This window comes from Cottoperca gobio, chromosome 18 (genome assembly GCF_900634415.1).
Source record: "Cottoperca gobio chromosome 18, fCotGob3.1, whole genome shotgun sequence".
Classification (NCBI taxonomy): domain Eukaryota; kingdom Metazoa; phylum Chordata; class Actinopteri; order Perciformes; family Bovichtidae; genus Cottoperca; species Cottoperca gobio.
The window spans coordinates 7,883,104-7,907,745 of NC_041372.1; the positions used below are offsets into that span (position 1 = coordinate 7,883,104).

The 24,642-nt window shown below is 39.1% G+C and overlaps 1 protein-coding gene across 2 annotated transcripts in view; it reads left to right on the forward strand.

Annotated features, from left to right (window-relative positions):
• adam19a (ADAM metallopeptidase domain 19a) overlaps positions 1-24,642 on the forward strand; it is a 156,439-nt gene that overhangs the window by 123,012 nt on the left and 8,785 nt on the right. For both annotated transcript variants that reach the window (XM_029454487.1, XM_029454489.1), the window contains exons 10-19: positions 2,230-2,314; positions 4,670-4,812; positions 5,276-5,453; positions 7,789-7,878; positions 9,081-9,276; positions 10,678-10,786; positions 15,005-15,209; positions 18,512-18,589; positions 22,858-22,966; positions 24,345-24,486. In XM_029454487.1, the coding sequence (XP_029310347.1) occupies positions 2,230-2,314; positions 4,670-4,812; positions 5,276-5,453; positions 7,789-7,878; positions 9,081-9,276; positions 10,678-10,786; positions 15,005-15,209; positions 18,512-18,589; positions 22,858-22,966; positions 24,345-24,486 (1,335 nt within the window). The remainder of the gene's footprint in view (positions 1-2,229; positions 2,315-4,669; positions 4,813-5,275; positions 5,454-7,788; positions 7,879-9,080; positions 9,277-10,677; positions 10,787-15,004; positions 15,210-18,511; positions 18,590-22,857; positions 22,967-24,344; positions 24,487-24,642) is intronic.

Consider the following 24,642-nt stretch of genomic DNA (forward strand, 5'->3'; position numbering starts at 1 on the left):
TTATAAGTCATTATAAAATTATTTATATGATTATTGTTATAAAGAGTGCTTCTAACTATAATTATGCACTGCTAAAAACAGATTATAACGCATTATGAGTATGTTTTTAATGCATTATAGAATCGTGCGTCATAGAAAGTGCTAACAAAAATCATTACTTTTACTACATTACATATGGAAACATCAATTGCACTACTTTTATTTATGTATCAATTTATGCATACATGCACGTTCCATTAAGAGGCTGGTGGTCTGCTGATCCCAGGCCTGCTGCTGTCCACAGCCACTCCCCTCTTTGTTCATAGCAGAGTAATGGCTGAAGCTACAGTTGGAGACATCCTTGGCATCACTTTTGTCTGTTTCTACTGTTGGATTATGGCTTTCAAGTAGTGTTGGAGTTCATATTAACAGAGCACAGCGGCGAGCACAGCGGGCTCTGATTGTAAACGTTGATCTGAGGTCAGTACATCAGAGAACCATGCTGACACTGAACTGACAGAGAAAAGCAACCATCAGTTGTGTTAATGCTGATGTGTTTAATACTATATAAGCACATTACATGCTTCAAGCTGTTCAGAAATGTTGAGATGAAATTATGCACTTGACAAAAAGCCTACATTTATTTCATGTGGACACAGATAGCCTTCCTCAGATTAAAGTCAACTCACCAGTATTTAATAGTCTTCAAATGTACTTTTTGACATAATAGGCATGGTCCATGCATATGCCAAATCATAATATAATATAGGAGACAATGAGTAAATATGTAATGTCTTCATGTATCATATCAATAATATTCACTAGGAAATGTTCACATTTGAGCGATACAGACCGGGAATATTGTCCTGGTGTTTCTGTAGCAGATTATTTGATCAGAAGAAGATGAAGTGACACAAACTGAGCCTAAATACGTGTTCATCTCCTTACCTTCATCTGAAGAAAACCATCATGATGTCCTTCATATCCACATCAAATCAAAAAAGGTGAAAAAAGACAGTACTTTTTTCTTTTACTTATTAAAAGGGACATATTAGGCTTATTATAAAGCCCAGTCTGCTCAGATTGCCTTGTGAGAAAAAAACCTGCATGTGACATAGTAAGGGAAGCCACATCTGAATGGCTTTTTGAATCACATGTTTTCTCACCTAAGCACAAAAAACAGAGTTTGTGGGTTGGTAGCAAACAGAAACCCAAATGTATGTGCACAAGCACTGAAAAAGTTTTTTTCATAACGTCTCCTTTAAGTTACTCGTTACTCTAGTAACTTCTCCTCTAACTCAAGCAGTAATTCTGATGACTACTTTTAATTGTACTTGAATAATTGTCTAACTAAGCACTTTTACTTAAATACACTTGAGGCTAAAACAGAGCTCAGAGAAGCTGGGATTACAAACTAAATTCTCTGTTCAGGTAGACATTACCATACTATATCTTTACATAGCCAATTTTTTATTGCTGCTATATTAATGCTGTGAATGCATATACTGTATATATAAAACCTTTAACATTTTTCCAATAAAAGTAGCCGCTTCAGTTTTAGTTTGAAGTGAGAAGCTACTGTCTTCCTTCCTGCTGTTAATACACGGGTTAGCACACAGGTTAATAATCATTGCAGTACCTCAGCTAATAAGAAAGCTGATTAACTCTACATCCTCCCACATACAACTCCTGTCCCCTGATGAGCCTCTGTGTGTGACTAATAACACAAACACTCTCAGCTTTGGGTCAGGTCATTTCATATTTCGTTAGTGTATAAATTGACAAATGTTTTGTTAAACAGAGATTTTATTAGGCAAAAGATCTCGCTTCAGTCGGCTATAATTGGGCCAAACAACTCAGCATGCCGGTAGCAGCACCATTGCAATTTGACTGCCGGCGTACATACACACACACACACACACACACGAACATTCATCATATAAGCAGTAAATAGTTGGCCCCTCTTGCTCCATAATTAGTTGTGGTAATACCAAAGGGCCTCTTTTGTTTTGATTCATCAGACAGGGCTTGATTTTGTTTTTGGATGCTAATGTCAGGAGACCACAAGGTGGATTAAGGTTCTCCGCACGCCCTCTCCCACATCCGACAGGCTTGTCATGTCTGCCACTGTGCACTGCTGCTGCATCTGCAATCACTGTGCATCCACTGTGGAGCCTGTAAGTGAATAGGGAGGAGATTAGGGTTAAGTGATTTTTCATAATGTGTGTTGTGTTTGTGTGTCTCCGATAGCGGTGTGATTTTCAAGGGGACAACTATCGGGATGGCACCGCTGGAGGGGATGTGCAGCCTGGAAAACTCTGGAGGCATCAACGTGGTACGTGGAAAAACATTTCTCCTCTGCTCTTGCACTCTCTATCCTTTTCTTTTCAAATCATTCTCTCATAAAATAGAACCTTGTTCCCCTCAAGATTTTCTCCCAGCTTGAATTTGTCTTCTATTGATCGTCTTTTGTGCGTGCACAATGTTCTGTAAAATATAAACTTTTAGTCATCACTTCTTCATTTTCCTTTAGCTTAAGGTCTTTCTTTAGGGTCAAAATCCAAATTAGGATTGTTCATGTTTATTTTAGGGCTAGAGGTGAGAGGTTAATTAACTTTTGTTTACAGAGGATCGAGGGACAATGTGTAATGTATAAAGTGTGTAAAGGTTTCGAAGCCACAGAGAATTATCACCCCACTGTGCAGTTCCTCTCAACCCTACGCAGCCTTTTAGACTCTTTCAGCTCATTGTTCGGTTGTACAGCTCTCATCAGCCTTGTTTCCAGCAGCAGCAGCAGCTGTTTTCAGTGGAAAAGACTCCGATAAACTCACTGTACACTAGCTAATGTCAAATATATTCCATATATGAACTACCGTAAACCTTGTCAGAAAAATAGATGAAATAAGACAAAGTAGTACCTTACCTACAAGTTATATACAATTTAGATTCAATGAAATCTAATGAAGGTGGTGAGCTTTAGTTTGGATAAGAATTATTCAATTATCCTTAAATAAGATATTAGGATTTTCTTCAATTTCCCTTTTTTCTCAGTGTTTCGGTGGCATTTATTATTTGTTGACACAGCTGCTTAATATCAACATAGTCAGCTGTAGTCTTATCTAGCCGCTGTAACTGTATGGCTTCATATACAAGTGCAGTGGACTGAATGGACTTAGTGGAAAGATCGATAGCTTTTCCAAGTTTGATTAGCTTCCATTGGGCTGATAGCTCTCCTGTGGCCAGAGGTGGTCTGTAGAATCCAAATGTCCTGTGTCTGACTGAGCCGCTCCACTCACCACCTCAGAACCAGAACAGACTTCACACACATTACCTCTGTGGTTTGGCCCTCAGAGCACTAAATAGCATGTGAAGAATTTCACTGCAGAACATCGACATTTCTAGACAGTTAACACATCCCTATTTTATACAGTATGCATAATTCAGAAGCAGAGCTAAGTGTGAATGACAGCTTTCAGGGGATCAAAGAGGATCTAAATACAGTACATCAGAATGCTGTGTGTGTTCATGCATCTTCTTCTCTTGTGAGTTTGACTTTTTTTTTACCTTTGAAACTAGGACATTTTGGCTGTTACTTACTTTGACAGGAGTTTAGCTTCAACTTTATATTATCCAACCACTTCAAACACATGTACTGATTATGTACTTTACTTTTTTTTGGACCCATAAAAATCTCAGTTTTTATCAACGTTAGCAGAGTAGCTCTAAGTATGGCAATGTAGGTGGGATGTATGGTCAAATTTTGGCATATAATGCATAGGTTACTGTGAAACTTTCCCAGAGGATGAAGCCTATGACTTTTCATCTAGCAAGTTCAAATGTTATTTTGTCCAAGACGTTACTGGTTTATTATCAAATACCTGCAAAACTAATGACATCAGCCTCAGTACCTTTTGTTTAGAGCTAATTACTAAGTACTCCTTCTGTTGTTATCCAGTTTACTGATGAAGAGTATGGTATTTGTGTATACTGCACATAAGAATCATTTTTTTAGTAACACGCACATATTTGTATTAGTTTATATATTTTTTCCTGATAAAGGTAGCCATCTTCCTCACATCACGTACGTCTCAGTACATTTAGTGGAATACATAATCCACCTCTGTTAACATGTCTCTGTCTTATTATTTGTGCAATCCTTAAATGCGTATGCAATAAGGAGAGGGCTGCACCATGCAAACACTAAAAGTAACCATCATAGGCCGACTCCAGTCTGGTGTTCCTGTTGAATACATGTTTTTGAGTTTGACTTTAATATAATCCCAGAGAGTACCTAGAACATTTAATTAAAGTAAAAAAAACATGATTAAACACAATGGAACAACAGATACACAAAAGTGTCCCTGAAGGCTCCAGGTGGCTATTGTTATGGTAATGTGGTAATTGCAAGCTTGTTTTACAATAGTGTATGTATTAATAAAGCACGATATAAACTGAAATAAGTTCAAATGTGGTTTCATGGCCTTTATTATTTCACTTGATATTGTGCATATTGTTAATAGATCTATGCTTGATAAAGATACCACAACTGATTTACTGATGACGAACTGATACATACACAGCGCACAGAGAGTGGGGAGAAACAGGGAGGAGGGAGCTTATATATGGCGTGGCACATATGAAAACAGGCATGATGATCAGTCACATAACCCTCCCTCTACTTCACCCACAGGACCATTCGGAGCTGCCCATCGGCGCTGCGGCCACCATGGCCCATGAGATCGGCCACAACTTCGGCATGAGCCACGACCATGACGGCTGCTGTGTGGAGGCCACCGCTGAGCAGGGAGGCTGCGTGATGGCTGCCGCCACCGGGTGAGCCTCAAGCACTGCGTCAGGCTTCAGCACAAACCTGCTTACGCTGAGCTGTTATCTCTAACCGCTTGATATATATAATGAATAACACTTTCATCAGATGAAGTAAAATAACAAATTGCATATTAATGTGGCTGCCTAGAGAGCATTGTCTTGTCACTTGAGATGTTTTGATTTCTCTCAGATATAAAAACATAAACTTTGTGAGGATCATCATAGATTTTTAATAACCCGTTTTCATTGATATTGTATTTCCCGTGTTGTCCTTTACGTGAGCATATTAAAAAAAGACAGAATGAAATAGAATCTCAAACAAATGTCCCTGTAGTGAAAGCCTTTGTCCTTCAACAACGAGAAACACAAGGAACTGCTGTTCCAGCTCAGCAAAGCAAGGCACAAAAAGAATAATCTATATAATGTATTCTTTGCAAATTTAGCTTTAGCTTTAATGTCCCTTTCTCAGGCATCCATTCCCACGCGTCTTCAGCCGCTGCAGCAAACGTGACCTGGACAGCTACTTCCAGAAGGGAGGGGGCATGTGTCTGTTCAACATGCCCAACATGAAGGACCTGGTGGGGGGCAAGAAGTGCGGCAACGGCTTTGTGGAGGACGGAGAAGAGTGTGATTGTGGAGAACCTGATGTGAGCATAAAACTATCACATTTTAAATCAAATGATTGGTAGTGACATGTCATTTGTGAAGGACCATAGTGACATTTACTCCATTCTGTGATGTTTTAGAACTTTAGATGTGTCTTTCCACACTTGTTTCATTCGTTTCCGTATGGTATTGTGGAGTTTTCATTACCACGCATTGTAGCAGACCTCATGTTTACTGTGAGCTTTACCTATATCAAGTAAGTTTGAATTTTGTAACTATTTCTTATACTGTACTAGACTGAATGAAAATAATCTCTCCACGAGGTCGCGGTTCAGGAGATTTCAATCATATAGTATCACTCAATTTTGCTCAGCAGATAGAGCTGCAACCAAGTTGTCAAGGAATTGTCTTACATTTACATTTCTGTTTTTAAAGGATTAAATAAAACAAGATACAACATATCTATCATATTGCCAACCATGAGCTTTAGAGGTGTTGGTGGCTTTCTTTTTTAACAACAATACAAAACAAAGACAAATGTTAAGCTGTTTCCTGCTTCCTGAGCTAAGCTAATCACGCCGTGACTCCAGCTCTGTACTCAACAATAAGACATCTGTGCCCGGTGGGGGATCTTAAGTGAAAATGCTCTATCTCGGGGCGCCCCGGTAGCTAACAGGGTAAAGTATGTATCATTAGGGTCATCCCCTATCTCTCCCTTACCTTTCCTGTCTGTCTGTCTCACTATTACATGAAGCAGAAATTCCAAAAAATAATCTATTTATTCTTTTAATTTTCACATATAACTGGTGGAATAAGCAGCTGTTTTTGTTATTAATAATGTGCTGTGCGTTGCCTTTGTGCAACACAGCTCAAAGATTGCTAAAGTTTCCTTACATCGAGATGAATTGTTTGCGCTGAATAAACCCAGAGGTTAAGTGAACCTACTTTGGTTCAAGCAGCAGAGCAAATTGAAAATAGAAGAAGCAAATTGGTAGCTGACAACAGCGGCGCAGCTGACGGGGCTGTTTGTTGACTCCGTCTCAGAGCAGAGCTGACAGTTGAGCTCAGGCTGCTGACAAGCCACCTGTTCTTAGCATTGCAAATGAGACGAGCTACAGAATTGTAGACTAAGATTGTAAACTAAACGCAATCTTCTTTTTCTGTGGGAATGTCAGAATCCTTTCAAAACTACCTTACGAGTCCCAATATTTTACAGTAAAGCTGAAACACATTGGTTTTGTCTTGAAAATGACAGTGTTGGACATAAATAGGGCTTGTGCAAAGTCCCAGAGAGACATTTCAGTTTTAGAATTCAAACGGCATTGGCTTAGTCTTATTGTTTGGATGAACATCACAAGACAAAGAAAGTCAGTGCTTTTTCTTCTTCTTCTTGCATTCACCCATAATCCCTTCTGCTGGTATACTTGGCTTTCTTTTCTCTTGCTTGAGTCAACTCCCACATTTGTTTTAATTGTAAACATGGCTTGGCAGAGGGCGCCATGGTAACGGGAGATGTTTTCTTTCTGTACATGGTATGACACAAGAGCAGCAGCAAAATCACGTCGCTGGATTAAAAAACATGCCAACTGCCAACATCTGTTGAATTTGTGACATGTCAGTCACAGTTGTCAATCGTCTGGAACTGCTACCTAAAAGTGTGTGTGTGTGTGTGTGTGTGTGTGTGTGTGTGTGTGTGTGTGTGTGTGTGTGTGTGTGTGTGTGTGTCTGTGTGTGTGTGTCTGTGTGTGTGTGTGTGTGTGTGTGTGTGTGCGTGTGTGTAAGTTACACTATATAATAGGTTTGTCTTTTTAGCTCTGATTTATCATTAAAACCTGGGGATTCTGGGAACTGTTTATTACTAACCTATTCACTTTTACAACTGCTGACTTATGAGAATGACTTTCTAACATTTCTACCTGCTGACTTACATTGTTATCCTTCATAATTGACTTACTAACTTCAAAACTGCTGTTAAATATGTTTTTCAATGACTGTCCTTATTTGTGTTACTTCTAAAAATGACTTATTAACATGTGTAACTGATAGCAACACAGTTTATTACCGTGCATTAATGCCCTACTAACATTTAAAAAAACTAATGTTATTACCCTGCAATAAAAAGATTATTCACAACGGAAACGCTGTTCTTGTAAATGTTTTATAAAAGACATATTGACATTAATAACGCCTTTACTTACAACCTATAAACCCTCACTAGAGGGCGACTTATTAGAACATGGTGCGGTTTGATGCGTGATGTTGAAAAAGAGGCGAAGTAAGCTGGACTTGGATTGGTATGAGGGTGTTTAAGGAATTCTGTGTTTGATCTTTGCTGACTTAGTTGTGATAACGTGGGTTTGTGTGACTTTTTTACAGGAATGCACCAATGATTGCTGCAATGCCAATAATTGCACCTTGAAAGAGGAGGCTCAGTGTGCCCATGGAGTGTGCTGCGAGGGCTGCAAAGTAAGAAACACACACACATGCAGGCAGTGTGGCGTAGGAGGGAGCTCGCCTAGTTTGCAGTAGTATTTCAGTATCATTAGTTCACTGTCAGTCATCATGTCAGTATTTTGACATACTGTACCCGCAGCGTGTCAGCTCCCATCACAGCAGGGCTCATCGTCTTCACATCACACCTACACTTTTCATCTGTGCTCTCATTTTACTGACATCCCATTGTAATACCCACAAGTGTGAACCCAAATTCTATTGAGCTTTAACCTGACAGAAGAGTCACAGTGCTGAAGACGGCAATATCTTATGCGGTGTCTGCAGAGGAGAAGCTCTTCTTCCTCTCATTGTCATTGCAATATTGTTTAAGTTTCTATACACATTTTCTCCCCTTATTTAACAAGTAGTATGTTGTCAATATTCTTATACCTTTTACACTGAGGTACACATTTCAGCATATCTTTTAAATCTTGCATGCTTTTCTTCAGTTATACTGCCATTGCTTCTACTGTATTTTATTACATTACATTAACTATTATAACTTTTTATGTTATATTCCATTTATTTTTACTCAACCTCTTAAGACCTGTTTTAATTACTTTGAAAATGCCTTATAAAGCTGCACTTATGAATATGTTCTATATGAACGATGGATCAATAGAAAGGTGAAAGGTGTAGGTCAGAGTGAAAGGAGATTTGAAGCCTCTTTTAACTCTTCCAGCTCGCAAACTCTGCTCTCAGGCAGCTCTTTTCATGAACTGCTATTTATAGTTCTGCAGGTTTGAACAAAGCTTGTTTCACACGACATGAGTTTGTAAAGACACCACAAAGCCCACTTCACATGGTTACATAACACAATAGGTTGGTCATTTTGCTTTTGTCCATATAGTTCTACAAAAAATGTTCTCTGACAGTTTTCTTTGCTTTGCTATTGCCAAAAATCTTATCTTTGTTTTTTTCCCTCCAGCCGAGGCTTTTTGTAATGTCATTAGTTTGCCATAATTTATTAAAGGCAAATGTGTTAGGTGATATTCACCATTCACACACAATCAACTGAAATAATTAAGGCCTCCGAACATTTTCTTTACAACTAAATGTTGCTCCTTCTACAAGAAAGGGTCCCGTCTCTGAGATTCTCCACATCAGACATGATCTTCATGTTGTTTCAGATGTCCTACTCTCCCCTCTCACTGCTTGTTCCCTGTCTCTGCCAGTTGAAGCAGTCAGGTACCATGTGCCGGGGGCCAGCGGGGGCGTGTGACCTGCCAGAGTACTGCACCGGGGCCTCTCCTTACTGTCCTGCCAACGTGTACCTGCTGGACGGCTCCGCCTGTCAGTACGGAGTGGCCTACTGCTACAACGGCATGTGCCTCACCCACGAACAGCAGTGCCTGCAGCTCTGGGGCTATGGTAGTGAAAAGTCTATTACTACACAATACAGACCCATTCACTCAATATGACAGGGATATACATGCCCTGAGATGAGTGTTAAGACTTTGTTTAAAGTCTATAAAATAAGGGATTTACCAGTGGACGTTTTGCTTTTATTTTGTTAGAGAGTTAAACAACCAATAGCCAGTCTCTGCTAACAGATTTGACAGCAGTTGACAAAGCTTTTCTTTCACAGAGCTGTAATAACACTGCTAGGAGAAACTGAGACTTTGAGATTAGAGTTCTCATAATGATATGAGAAAAAAGTTATAATTTTAGGATAAGTTTGTAATTTAATAGAAGATTGTTAACTACATAACATAGAAAAGTTAATTATTAAAATGAAAGAAGTCAGTAAAATAAATACATTAAATAAATGCTTTTATTCTTTAAATATTACAACTTTTTATTTTAAGATTATTGTATTGTCTTTATATAGAGAAGCTTTTCTGTTATTTAGTCCAGTTCATTTATCTACCCTCATTGATATTAATGTGCCCTACTTTGATGTTGCAGGGTGAGACTGCATTAGTTTTAGCTAGCTGTAGCTAATAAACTGGCAGCTGAGTGTACAGTATGTGTTCAGCCTTGCTTAGCACAAATTGTACTAAGTGTAGGCAGAAACTGCTAGATCAGCTCCATTAAAAGTGAAACAATTCCACCTTGCAACAGCTCCATGGCTCTCTTATTTGCACGTTGCTTATTTAACTAATGTAGAACCAGAAATCATAAAAGGAGACTTTGTAGTTTTATAAGAAGTTAGCTTTGGAGCTATTCTTGGAAGCTGGTGCAGTGACTGAACACACAAACATGTGGGGTTGCCATGTTTCAGCTCTGTTGAAACTCCACTGTGAGTAAATGCCATCTGACTTGTGATTCTACATGTAGTGGATGGAAATAATATTGATCTTTTAATTTCACTCTTGTTTCTTAGAATCTCATATTTGTCACACGTCTCTTATCTCTTACTGTAGCTGAAGGAGGGTTTACACTGTGTGTATGGTGCGCACTGTGATATTCATGATCACGTCTGCAATAGACACGCAGGTGTCTGAAACCAGCAATATCTGTGTCTATCTGTTGCCCAGAGCTTCGTGAGTCACCATGTTAACATTATTGTCTGTGGAGGAGAACATTGCTAATATTGTTAGCCACAGTAAGGGCGACTGTGGCTCAGGAGGTGGAGCGGGTCGTCCACTAATAAGAAAATCGCCATGGGTTTGTGAATGAGCATTATATCAGACGGTTTGCAGTTTGGAACCTTGTATGGCAGCCCTGCCATCAATGTATGAACGTGTGTGAATAGGTCAATTGTGGCATGTAAAAGCGCTTTGAAGTGGTCGGAGTCCAGAGCACTGATGGGATATGTTGTGTTTCCAGGAGCCCGACCGGCCCATGATGCCTGCTTTGAAGATGTCAACGCAGCAGGGAACGCTTTTGGGAACTGTGGGAAAGATGAACATGGCAACTACATGAAGTGTGAGAAAAGGTAAGAGATGCTGGTACGCATTTTCAATTTGCACTTAAAAAAAACCTGAGTGGAAATGCCAAAAATTTGAAAGAAATCTTAAATATCGCAAAACCTTAAAATAACTCTGGATTCAGCTGTTAGCACACTTTACAACTTTAGGACCTACTGATTTAAATAAGGGCTATTCAAGTGTTTGTACTGAGAAGTAAAAATAATTATACACAGATTTACACACCTCTCTTTCCCAATGTAAGTCAATGGGAAAAAGTATTTTTGGGCCCCATGGCATCACATGACTAAAAAGGAAGTTGTAATTCCACAGTTTGGCCACTATGGAAATTTGCTTCAAAGCCTGCCGCACTTCAAGGGGGTTTGGTTTTTCCCCATTGAAAGTTCAACTGGCGCTCTTTATGTCATCCTGTTGTGCTCTCTTCTCCTGCAATGGTATAATGGTCTTCTGACTGGAATATTGGCCCGATCTATTGCTTATGAACCGATTTTTATCAAAATTTGTTTAAAAGTTGCGATACATTTGGATGGAAACCTGGCTAATGTGTTACTGAATCTCTCCACTAAGACATGATAAAGATAGTACAATATACATACTCAGGCAATTACATACTGGAGTGTGACTATGTCTCATTCCAAACATGGACAGTGGAACGTTTGTCAGCTAAAGAGACAGATATTTTCTCAGGAGTTGAGAGCAAACCAGAGTTAAAAGAAAGTGAATACTGGACACAAACACAACTCCAAATGTCGCTTCGTGTCTACTGCCTGTGTAGATAGCCAACTATTTGCTAACATGTTAGCCATAATAACATAACATAAGGACATATTCTGTCAGACAGTGTTTCCAGATTGTTCTGCTGCCCTCAAGTGGCCAAAAAATAATAAATGCTGCTTTAATGAAATGACAAAATCTTAAATTCTGCAGTTTTTTACTCATGTAGTCATCATATGGACATGTGTTTCTTTCCAAATCTCTGCTGCTGTTAACAAGTACACTTTAGCGGAACTGAGTGGTTCATCTTTCATGCTACAAACACTCTTACACAAAGTCGGGCCCTCTGTACACTGTCAGCAGAAGCCTCTGAGTTTCCTTGGCACAGTGCCAGAGTTAATTAATGGAGCCAAATTAGCAATCTAGCTATGTAAATGAGGCTGTGGATTAAAGTGGTTGACGGCTGCCTCGTATGATCCACCACTGCCCAAATCCATTATGGAGTCCCACAGGAGTCATTAGAGTGTTTTCGGGCTGCAGTGAGTCAGAGTGTTGATTAGAGGATATGTAAATGCACTATCAGCCTGTTATTAAGACGTGAATAATCTACACAGAGCTGCTATCTGCCCATCATTCTGTAATCCTATTTATTTGTTTCCTTGTGGTGGAGTTTATGTGTGTGTGTATGAGTATTTTATTTTGATGTTACCCGAATCTCCATATTAATCAGGAAGATATGGCTGTTGACAAAAAAAATAAAACACTATTTTCTCCCTCAAAAAGTGTTGTTGAGGCATCTACAGTATCCAAAAGCCTCACTCCTCCAAACTAAGGGTGGGTTTATATTAGGTTTACAATAACATTACAATACAGATATGAGGTGATTTATATTATGTTTTTTCTTTTTCAGTCCTTGTAGAATATATTATATTTAATACATCATAAAGGGAAAATTAGCAAAGACAATTAGGAAAATAATAATAATCAGTTTTTCTTTTTTTTTATCTTTATTTAATCAAGCAGTCTCATAGATTAATCTCCAAGAGAGACCTGAGAACAAGAACACAAACGGCAAAACAGAAACAACACAACTACAGGGAACAATAAACAAGGAATTAAAAACAAGTTACAATAATCATAAAAACATAAAACATAGTTTGAAGCTTCAACCGTAGAGCCAAACGTTTGATACAGAGAACAATGAGTAATACATTTGTCATTTGTGATTAAGCATATTGCACTATGATGCACATGCTGAAATGTTAATGGTGCAGAATTCTGTACAAGAAGCCTTGTTTGAGTGGCATTTAAAGTTTTAATGTCAGGACAGTTAGTGTCACAGTTAGAGGTGGAGAATACCACCTTTTCTGTATTGAAAACTAGTCTGTGATTACAGAGTCATAATTGGAATGCATCAGAAGAAGAAGACTGAAGACAAAACAGGGCCTTGGCTGGAGTGGAGCCTGAGACATATAAGCTTGTATCATCAGCAAAGAAATGGACATTGCAGTATTGATTAGGAATAATTATGTTATATGTTATGTGAAGAGCAATGGACCAAGGATAGTACCCTGGTGCAACCCATTTCTGATGGTAAAATGGCTTGACTGAGTAGTATCTCACTGTAAGGTAAGAGTGGAACCAATTAGATGTGGCTTCATCAATGTTATATATACTATATGTATATATATATATACCGTATTTTCCGCACTATAGAGCGCACTGGATTATAAGGCGCACTGTCAATGAATGGTCTATTTTCGATCTTTTTTCATATATAAAGCGCACCGGACTATAAGGCGCATTAAGCGAAACAAAACAGTCAGATAAGTCAGTCAGTCAAACTTTATTAAACGTGTTCACAATAACTCTCAACATTGTTCAAACGTTAATGAGTGTATTCACAATAACTCCCAACCTTGTTCAGTTGTAACACGTAAAAAAAACAGTCTGATACCGCGAAATGGTCTTCTTTACTTGGCGCAGGTCATCTTCTTGCTTCCTCCACTTCCGTACCATTGATTCATTAATGTTGAATTCTCTCGCAGCTGCTCTATTCCCATGTTCTACTGCGTGACTGATAGCCTTGAGTTTGAAGTCCGCGTCGTAAGCGTGTCTCTTGACAGGTGCCATTTTGGGGTCCTTATACACACACACTGTAATATTATGGTGAAGCACAGTATGTATTACTCCGCGACGCGGACTACGGTAGCCGTAATGCTGCAAGCGGTGTGGCTTTGTAGTTTACCAAAGTCGTACTAAAACATTTTGACAGAGCGCCGTGTACCACACAAAATCGCTTCGTGATCAGTAACCACAACCAGAATTAATCCATATATAAAGCGCTCCGGATTATAAAGCGCACTGTCGCTTTTTGAGAAAATTAAAGGCTTTTAAGTGCGCCTTATAGTCCGGAAAATACGGTATATATATATATATATATATATATATACTGTATATATATTTGCTGTAGTACATCAGAAATAAATACAAATAAAATCTCATCCTGATGCTTTATGAGTCTACTGGAGTTCCTGGATTCTGAGATCAGTCAGAGGCTGAGCTGTCAACTCACACATAGTCCAGCTATGCAACTGCTAACATTTGTACATTAGGTATATTGGCTATTGTAGCCAACAAATTCAACAAACGATTAGAAGAATGTGAGGCGAAAGTTCAACTCACACCTTAAAGGCTGAGAATATTAGATATATTTCTTATTAGCGTTAGGGTTAAGGTTCATATCCTGGTGGTGGTGATAGCCTTCTGTCTGGTGGTACGCCTTCCAAAACAGAAGGTTGTGAGTTCAATACCTGCTAAATTACCTGTAATGTATAAAGAAATGTAATGTTCAAATCTCACAAAAAGATCAAAACCAACAATGTGTTGGTCTTAGAACTTTCTGATTTTTCTACCCTGTCTACTGCTCTCAGCCTAAAGCCTATTGGTTCCTACTGAAAATATACATCTTTAAAAAAGCCTCACAAATGTATAGTTATTTAAATTTTTTAATGCTTGATTATTTCCTCAAAACAACGGGACTCTTGTTCTTAGTTAACGTTACTTTGGATACACACACAATACATGTTAGTAGATACATTCATTGTTGGTTTGGCTCTGCACAAGGGATGTGTTGAAATGAATTTAAAATGTAGAATATCAGAGTTAAATAATGAATTATGGTTTGTGCGGCTCTTTTCGTTGAGTTGCATAAACATCAATATTTAAAAAACACCTGCCATCATTTGCTGGATCAGATGGTCATTCACAACACAGATTCACTGGCAGAAGTCAAACTTTGGCTGATAAATATTGGTAAACAGAAAATCAGTCCATGTATCTCTACTCCCTGCTGCTCCACTGGAGCTGCTCACCCAGGCTCAGTGTGACTGTGCGGACTCACAGTTTGACTGTAAAGCAGAGTTGCTCAAAATGAACATGGAGCTCTAATGACTTGCCCTTAAAAAGTAAAGGCTAAATGTTTCTCTGTGTGTGCTTGTATCTCTGCCCAGTGATGCAAAGTGTGGTAAAATCCAATGCCACAGTGCTGCCAAGAAGCCCAAAGGCACCAACGCCGTGTCCATTGACACCACCATCAAGACGGACGGCATCGAGGTTAAGTGCCGCGGCACCTACGTTTACAGCACCCAGGACGGCCAGGGCGACCTGCCCGACCCCGGCCTCGTCATGACCGGCACCAAGTGCAGAGAGGGCAAGGTTGGTCCACACCGGGCTGTGCTTTAGGGATCATAATAAGAGGAATTTAATCCATTAATATTTTATATTTCATATATATATTATTTAATATGTCATAATTGCACACTTGAATAGTGTAATAGTTTACATGAACATTAAATCAGTTAGTTTGTTGTGTCATAGGCTTGTTCGAAGTGAATGACTAGGATTCTTCCTGCACCACAGCATGGAATGACCATAAGGTTAACAGGGTAGTTTGATCAATACCAACACTTGACTCAACAATTACTGTATCTAGCCACCTGCCAAGAACATGAACACCTGCCTGGTATTTTGAATTGGCCTGCAATTGAAGAGATTATAGGGGAGGGAGAAGGCAACTGGCAGCACAGCACATCTCGGTCACAAAGGATGATTTAATGCTGATTCTCAAACCAATCTACTATCTGTACTACCTCTTCACCAGACGTTTCTTTTGGATCTATTCTCAAGTTTGTTGGCTTACTACTGTGGTCCTGTTTGTACAGGTTACCACAGCCCAAGGGTGAGAAGACAGTCAGACAAAAGTTCCTGTTGAAATGATGGGATAAAGTGTGTTTACATGTATTTAAGTTTCTGGCAAATATAGCTGCAGAATGTGTACTGTAGCTGCGGCTATGCTTCCAGGTTGTCAAAACAAATCTATGATATAATCTTTTGTCTCTTCCTGCTCTGTTTTGTTATCAAAGGGCAGCGATCAAAATATTCAGGCTCGTCATTTTTAGTTTGGGCCTCGCCTTTGCCGGTTAAAATGACAAACATCAACAGTAGCACATAAAATCAGAAGTAGCTAATTAATGTTGACAGCGTAAGTAAAGCTTGGAACAGCCCTGAAGACTAGCTGAAACATTGTTTTGTTTTGTTTTATGAGCATTTTTGCTCTGCGTCTAACGTATGTGTAAATGTGCACACTGATTGCTAACATGTTAGCCATAACTACTTTTTAGGGACAATGTTGTGTTAACAGCTTCTTCTGCTTGTAAAGAAAATAGTGTTTATGAATGCAGTTTTAAGTTAGTTAAACATTTTCAATTAGGTTACTTTAAAATGTTAAAAGCGGAACCTATGGGACTACTGCAAGAGTGGAAAATATTTGATCAGCCTCTCCAACCTACAGTAACTTTAGCATTCTGGATACAGATGTTGTCTTTATCGGAACAACCTTTGAACTCATATGACCCTCAAATCTTCTCTCTACAGGCTCTTCGACTTGATCAGATGAGCCTGTGCAGAAATAACTTGATTAATTCCAAGTAAAGATAGTAGTCAGTTGTATGTGTTCCCATTGGTATAAGTCACTAATATTCTCATTTTGAATAAGTTATCAGCCAACTTCATACATTATGCCACAGGGACCCAGTAGGTCTGTTCTCTGTCAGGTGTTTAAGGAGCTTTTTCTGGTACTGATTTGGATTGCAAGTCAGATGGAATGGAAAATAAAATTCCAAGTAAACTCACCTACAGACACACACAAAAATCATACAAAATAACGGCTGAATTATGCATGTGAAATACATATGAATATATATGAAAATGCACATGCCATCTATTGTTCAGACAGCTCCCCTCCAGCTATGGGACAGTGAAGACGGAGAGAGATCAGGCTTTAGCACTACTGTACAGTATCATCTAGCTACTCTCTCTAACACACACACACACACACACACACACACACACACACACACACACACAGAGAGAGGAGTATCTGCAGTCCCCTCCATTCCATCAGTAAATTCTATTTCTCTGTCTGTTTATATTGCCTCCCACCCACAGCAAATTCCAGCCACTTGAATTCCATTCCAGCTATTGTGCAGGCGCACTGAAAGGACTGAATAGTGCTGCATGAGTAATATATTATAAATAGGCAGCAGAGAATAATGTCTGCCGTGATGAGTTTTAAGTCATCGTATTGAACGGTCCATTTCTCAGCAATAAATGCATACATAGCACAAAGCTGCTGCTCCTAATCAAAATGTCACACATTCTCCTACACTAAATTAATTCCTGTGCTAACAATAGTAAAGCAATAACAACAGGCAGAGCAGTGGATACAGTACTAATGCAAATACTAATATTAGTGTTAATGCAACTCTGTGACAGAGTACTACACAAAACAAGTGAGACATTATGACCTTCAGAAGACTTAAAATATAAACTTTTTAAAGCTGTTCAAAACAAACCCAGGTTTTGGGAAAAAGGCTTGTATTTGCTTTTTGATTGAGATTGAGATGAGAAGATTGATATAGGAATGAAATCGACAAGACAGAAACAAGTGATACATACTCAAGATAAAAAATGTGCAGCGTATAAAACATAATAAGATATCAAGCATAAAAAACAAATTTAAAACCAATGACTTGTGACTTCACTTGGGCTTTAGTGTTGACTGTAAATGACTTGATATCCACCTCAAGCCTAAAAATAAAAATATATATTATATAAAGAATGTGCAGTCAATCAACTATACATTTTTCCACATATGGGATATACTTATAATCAATCCCTCAGCAGCCAATCATGATGTTTGAGCAGGAGGAGTGTTTTCAGCAGAGAAATGACTAGGAAAACACCTAAACACCAAAACACCTAATCAGTTCGTTCAGAAGTAATAAATAGAATTTTAAAAGCATTAATTGTTGATTTAAATTTGCTAACGATCTGTTGCTCATTTTAGAATTAAAAAAATAAATTCAGTGAAGGGTGAATACTGACAGTGCGTGACACCTCTGACTTGCAGCATTTCTGTATTTTTTTTTATTGTTAGGTGACCCCTCTATCCAGCCTCCTCTTCACACTGCTGAATTGCAAAAACAAGCCCCTTTCCATCCTATCAGAGTCTCTGGCCACAGATCAGTGTCACTGACTCACCCTTCACTCCACTTAAATCTGCTTCTACCTATACCCTATGTGTCTTTCCTGACATATTATCTAACTCTGAGGTAGGGCTACAAGTTCCTTGTAAAACAAAACGTCACAGCAGCATGAATGCAAATGGCTATTATAATGAGTATTAGAGCAGTGATAGGGACCAAATGTGTTTGGTTAAAGCAGATCAATAAACATCATTACAAGCTGTAAAAGCCAGTCTATACAAATAGTGATTTTGGAAGCGATTTTAAAACAGGATACTGATGCTACTTCGCCAATCTCCTCAGGCAGCCAGGTTGTTCCAAAGCCCAAGGGCACTGGTAGAAAGCAGATCAAAGTCTGTATGTGAGTGTGTGTGTGAGTGTGCACTGTAATCTTCAACACAGTATGTGATCATTCTGCTTGTGTTTCCACAGGTGTGCAGAGACCGCCGATGCCAAAATGGCTCTTTTACCGAGCTGGAGACTTGCATTGCACGCTGTCACGGAAAAGGGGTAGGTGCACACACACACACACACACACACACACACACACACACACACACACACACACACACACACACACACACACACGCACACACGCAACTCACTTTGCTGCCAGGCCTAGCTCCATAATCTTATTGTCACACTGTGTCCTTGGGCAAAGGTAGAGCTTTGCAGCGCTGTCGTAAACGGCAGGAAAATTGATGGCTGGAATACAACAGCAACTGAAGTGATGAACTATTCATTGGAGCAGTACAAGAGAGCCTGAGGCAGATAAGGAGGAATCATACATAGTTTATGAAGTCAGTAACCAAGCTCTGGAGTGGAGTGTTTGGTGCTTAAACATTTGTTACTTTAAGGGAAGATGGTGATGTAGATAGGGGCTATTTATCAGGGAACTCTGACTTTGACCTCTAAAGTCATTGTTAAATGGTGGAGTTTATTAATATGGTGTGGATTCTATGAATCAAAGAAAGGATCAATCATAACCTGAGACTTGTATGTAAAGCTAGTTAAATTACACAAGAGAATTTGAAAAGGATAGATGGGTAGAGAACATGGATGGATGGATGGACGGATTCCTAACATATCAAGATGGTGTACTGCAGTATAGAGTACTTTAAAAGTCATGCCCTGAAACGCCCTATTAAAGTTAAAATCCTTCAAAAAGTATCGAGGAGACATTCTAAATTAAAGCAGTTTCAAGTAAGTTATACATTCAAACTTCAAGATAGACAGCAAAACAAAACAAAAGTCACAGGACATACCTGCATATATATGTATATGAAATAAAATACATCTACAGTAGCAAGTAATAGTAGTTTATGGTTTATTATATTGTTTGTTTTTTAAACGTTTTGTTGGATGTATCATAGCGTGCCGGAGGAGAAACATGAAGACACAATGTTTCATTGTTTATCTGTTCCCATTAAATGTTTTCAGTTTAGTAGTTGGCAGGGCCTAGTGACAACTCTAACTAGTACCCTGCTAACGTACACCAAATTAAATTCAGATATTCAGGTTGAATAGAAACGGAGTTATAGACTGAATTGTAGAAAGTAAACAGTATACTGAATTACTAGTTTATTAGATACACTCGTCAATAGATATTGATCTTAGAAGCTACATTGAAAAGGCAAGCCAGACTCTGATTTATTTAGTCATTTTTCTATCTATGGTTCCGCTGTGCTCAGGAAAAACACACAGCAGTGTAATGCTGTATGACAGTTGCCATTAATTTTCCACCAGTGTGGCTTTTTGATAGCTGAGGGGTTTCAGACCAAAACTGCTGACATGCCTTTGTCTGCAGTAATCTTTGCACAGTCACAGGAATATTAAACCTGTGTATTTTACGCTTTCAGAATTGAACAATTGACAATCCCCCCCCCATTACTATTATTGTGTCACTCGGTTAGCAACCGTACCAGCTAGCTTGCTAACTAACAGTTATCATTCCGGGAGAGGTGTAGGCCTTTTTCACAGCAGACATTTTGACTTATAAAAGTAGGAAAAGCACAATACACCTGTGCTTTTAACTAATATGTCTGTCGTTAAAAAGGTCTATTGACTGACTAGTGCTAGCGTTTTCCCTGCTGGCTAGCGTGTTAGCGGTTAGCTCACAGTAGTAGTTCACCAGTAGTCACTATGTCACCAAGCTCCTAGCACCTCCTTATTTTCTCAACCAAAACGTTTTTAAAAACGTATGGTTTTACTACAGGCCACTTTCATACATAGCCTATAACCTGTGAGTCTAACCCTAGTTGGCAAAGCCTAGTTTGTGTTTTGACAGCTCTGTTGCTTGTTTTGACCCTGAGCGTTTCTAGCAAACCGAGCCTCGACTACAATTTCTCACCTCAGATGACTCTGTTTTCCCCATCTACTGCATAAGGAATGGGCTTACCAGGCATTGTTATTTGATTAGTATTTAAAATATCATGAGAGAGAAGAAAAACACCAGATATATCCTCTCCTCCTTTAATCCCCTTCTCCTTCTGACTTCACCATGTTGTTTTATGCTGTTTGACCTTTTTTTGTTCACTCCTCTCGGTGTAACAGTAGACAGATAATGGAAGTGCCTTTGAGTCAGGATTATTCTAAATAGACAGTTTTGCCTTCCCTCCAGCTTAGGGTCTCCTGTGTTAGGATGTGTTTTGTAATTTAGCATTATCATCTGATTAAAATTGATCCTCAGGCTTTTGGAGTTCACTGGATGTCCATGCAAATACACAGGAATAATGAGCAGGGGAAATACAGTACTACTCGCTTCACTACAGGTTTGCATCTATCTAAAAAAAACTTACAAACATACAAAAGATTTTCATCAAAGAAACTTAACACATTTTAGAAGTCCTAGATGTTGCTGAAGGATATGTTATATATCAATGGTGATGTGTTTAAATCAAGGTCATGGCACTTTAGTTCATAAAGCTTTTACCTTCTTGTCTTTCCATGATTTAGAAATGCCTTTAAAAATATGTTCTCAAATCAGCCCTCCTGAAGTAAAAAAAGCTGCAAGATTTAGTAAACAACTGTGCGCCCTTCATGTCGACCAAGTGCTAATGGTGTATATAGGCATGTTAATCACTGATATGATAATTACATCTCAATGTAGCATGGCAGTATTTTCTCCTTCATTTAGGGGTGGTGAATTACACAAGATCTCTGGAGATATTAATCAAGTTAAACGCTAATCCCTAGATAAATGTTTAATTTTACAAGTTTAAGACCAGGTAATTAAAACCTCTTAGAGGTGATTTACTGCCAAATATAGTGAAATAAAGTTTAGTTTAGGTCACATTTCAGCTCTCAAAGGTGACAGATTACTGTTCATTAGTCAAAGGTCTTTTGTGGTGAAATGACTAACAGTCATTTTAAGGGTCTGTATGAGGGACTGTATGAAAAATATTTGGATGTTGAGGGAGGTTTCAGCGGGTTTCTGTTTTCATTGGACCCTCCCCTTAACTTTTAGAGAAATTGTAATAATAATAATAATAATAATAATAATAATAATAATAATAATAATAATAATAATAATACATTTTATTTAGAGGCGCCTTTCAGGACACCCAAGGTCGCCTTACAGTGCATTTAAAAGTTAAAACAGCTAAAAACAGAGACGGAAAGCAAATTAGTCAAACCGACATAGATAAAACAGACAGGACAGAGTGTGGAGTGACGGAGTGAAAGGAGGATCTGTGATAACAAGTTGGTTGTGTTTTAGAGTGAGTAGGCCAGTTTAAACAGGTGGGTATTGAGGTGGGATTTGAAAGTCACAATGGAGTCAGACTGTTTGATGTGTGGAGGCAGAGAATTCCAGAGCCTGGGCGCGGTGCAACTAAAAGCCCTGGCTCCCATGGTGCTGAGGCGGTAGGTGGGGACAGGCAGGAGTCCGGATGAGGATGAGCGCAGGGAGCGGGAGGGGGTGTATTCCTGGAGGAGGTTTGAGAGATAGGTGGGGGCGAGGTTGTTGAGGGCTTTGTATGTGAGCAGAAGGTTTTCTACAGAAGGTTTTCTGTAACACCCTTCCCCCCAATTTCTTAAAAGAATATATAGCCTAACTACTAAATCGGTACAATTTACTTCTATGGTCTGTGTTACACACAATAGCCATGTTTTGTATGTAACTTTTGAAGACAGAATGACACTGTGCTTTAAAGTTCATTTGTATTTGTCCTTTAAGACCAGGGCCCAATTAACCCACTAGGGTCAAAAATAATATGTAAATGCAGGAGCCACCTTTATTTAAGTGATTGCTTTAGTGGTGCATATTACTAAACAAAGGAGCAATTAATTAAATTAAAAACTAATTGGCACACATTGCACCTGGTGCCTGGTGGTTTGGGGCCTCAGGGCAGTTTGTTTTGCCCAGACGATCTCAAGTGAGACCTGACGACAAAGAAAGCATGACAACAAAAGTACACATCCAGCTTGAACATAATAATATCATAATATACAAAGGTGCACTACAAACACATATTGGAAAGACACACATGTGAGATTTCATTGCTTTTTATGTTGATGTTCTGCTCCATTTATAAGGTGAATATGTAAAGGTAGAGGAAGGGAAATCCCATTAAGACACATACAGTGCCAACCTGTAGTAAACAAGAAATTAGTGCTTCTAATTTGGCTGGTACACCTCCAGGCACACACATGCAAGATTATGCTGAGACCAAACAGCAAATCATATTAACAAATGCTCTGTGTGTGTGTGTGTGTGTGTGTGTGTGTGTGTGTGTGTGTGTGTGTGTGTGTGTGTGTGTGTGTGTGTGTGTGTATAGGTGTGTAACAGTAATGGGAACTGCCACTGTAATCGCGGCTGGGCACCACCCTTCTGTGAGAAGCAAGGACTCGGCGGCAGCGTGGACAGCGGACCTGTCCAGTATGACAGTAAGTTCACTCACACACACACACCATTAACTCACACACACACAAAACGTGTCCTGCTATCCATCAGCACACTAATGAGATTAAGTAGAAAATGGATAAATGTGCATCATATTGCAGGTTTTCCGTCCACGATACTGTTATCAGATTATTATCAAAAACATTTCTCCCGTACTGACACACCAGAACAACAGCATCATGTTTAATCCTCATCTGTTGGGGACGTGCAAGGCCAGTAGAGCCGGCAGTTTTCGGCTTTCCCTGCCAAACAGCTTTTCACTGTTTCAACTGTTGCTTGTTTGTGTTCTCCAGCAAGTCAAGATTCTGATAAATTAATTACATGACACACAGACAATGGAGATGTGTGAGAAAGTTTCCAGGATTCTTTATGTGACCTCTGTGAGTGTATTAAAGCCAAATTTATCAATTTTACATACCAAACTCAGTTTACTAGACATGTTGACTTTTACTATAAGGAGCTTTGTCAAGTCTGAGAAAATACCCCTGATGATGTCGTAAGAAAATGTCGAAATGACGTACCGGTTACGTGACCGTGGTGTAATCAATGACCTTCCTCCTGAACACTCTACACAGGCACCACTCCTTCCCTAAATCAAATTTATTTCCAGCAACGCAGTACGCTTCTGACACGGACAATCTCCTGTTGTGTGCTGCATGTGTGAACGGGAGACTGATTCTCTGGACTTTGTCCGGAGTTCATATATGAGATATATGTTTGAGAAACCAGCTATAGTGATGTCATCAGGGTTATGTCGGCATTGGCTTGGAAACTACCAACTTTTAACAGAAAGTTTGAGTTACACTCTGGGGATGTCGAGTTTGAAAGACATGGGCGTTCATTTGGCAGGGAGGGTCCAAAGAAAATAACCTTTCAAGTTGCATCATGGGACTTGTAGTAATAATACATTTTATTTGTATAGCGTGTTGCTAGATACGCAAAGACGCTTGTACTCATTTATGTGCTTGTTAATATCACATCCTGGTTACAGAAATCTGGATAAACCCTAGCCTGTTTTCATGTTTTAGAAAACTTTTGTCTCTAGTTTTGCATCCACATCAGGAAATAAAATCCAGTCATCATGCGAGTATCCACCACGGATTCGGATCCACTCCAAAATGTAATGGGTTCTTCATGGCACATGCACCTTACACAAAGTTTCATGAAAATCGGGCCAGTAGTTTTTCCGTAATCCTGCCAGAAACAAACCAACTGAGGTTATAAGATCACACAAGCTATGTAAACATCACATCCAAGATCTAATCAGAACAAAGGATACGACTCATCGAGTATACTACTGTACATGTAAACACACTCAGTGTGTGTGTGTGTGTGTGTGTGTGTGTGTGTGTGTGTTCACAGGTCAGGTGGGGCTGGTGGTGGGGCTGCTGTTTGCCTTCTTATTGATCCTACCGGCAGTGCTGCTGTTCTTCTACTGCTACAGGATCAAGACCTCCTATTACCATAAGTGGCTTTCCCAGCGAGAGAAGAACAAGACCAACAAGTACCGTAACCTGTCTGTCTGTCTGTCTGTAATTACATTTACTGTACAGGACACCATTGTAGACCAGTCCCGTAATTTCTCATACAATTGGTTAAAAACAAATCACAGAGATTAGGTAAGAAAAAACAAGATCATTTGTGTAATTCGAATGCTTGA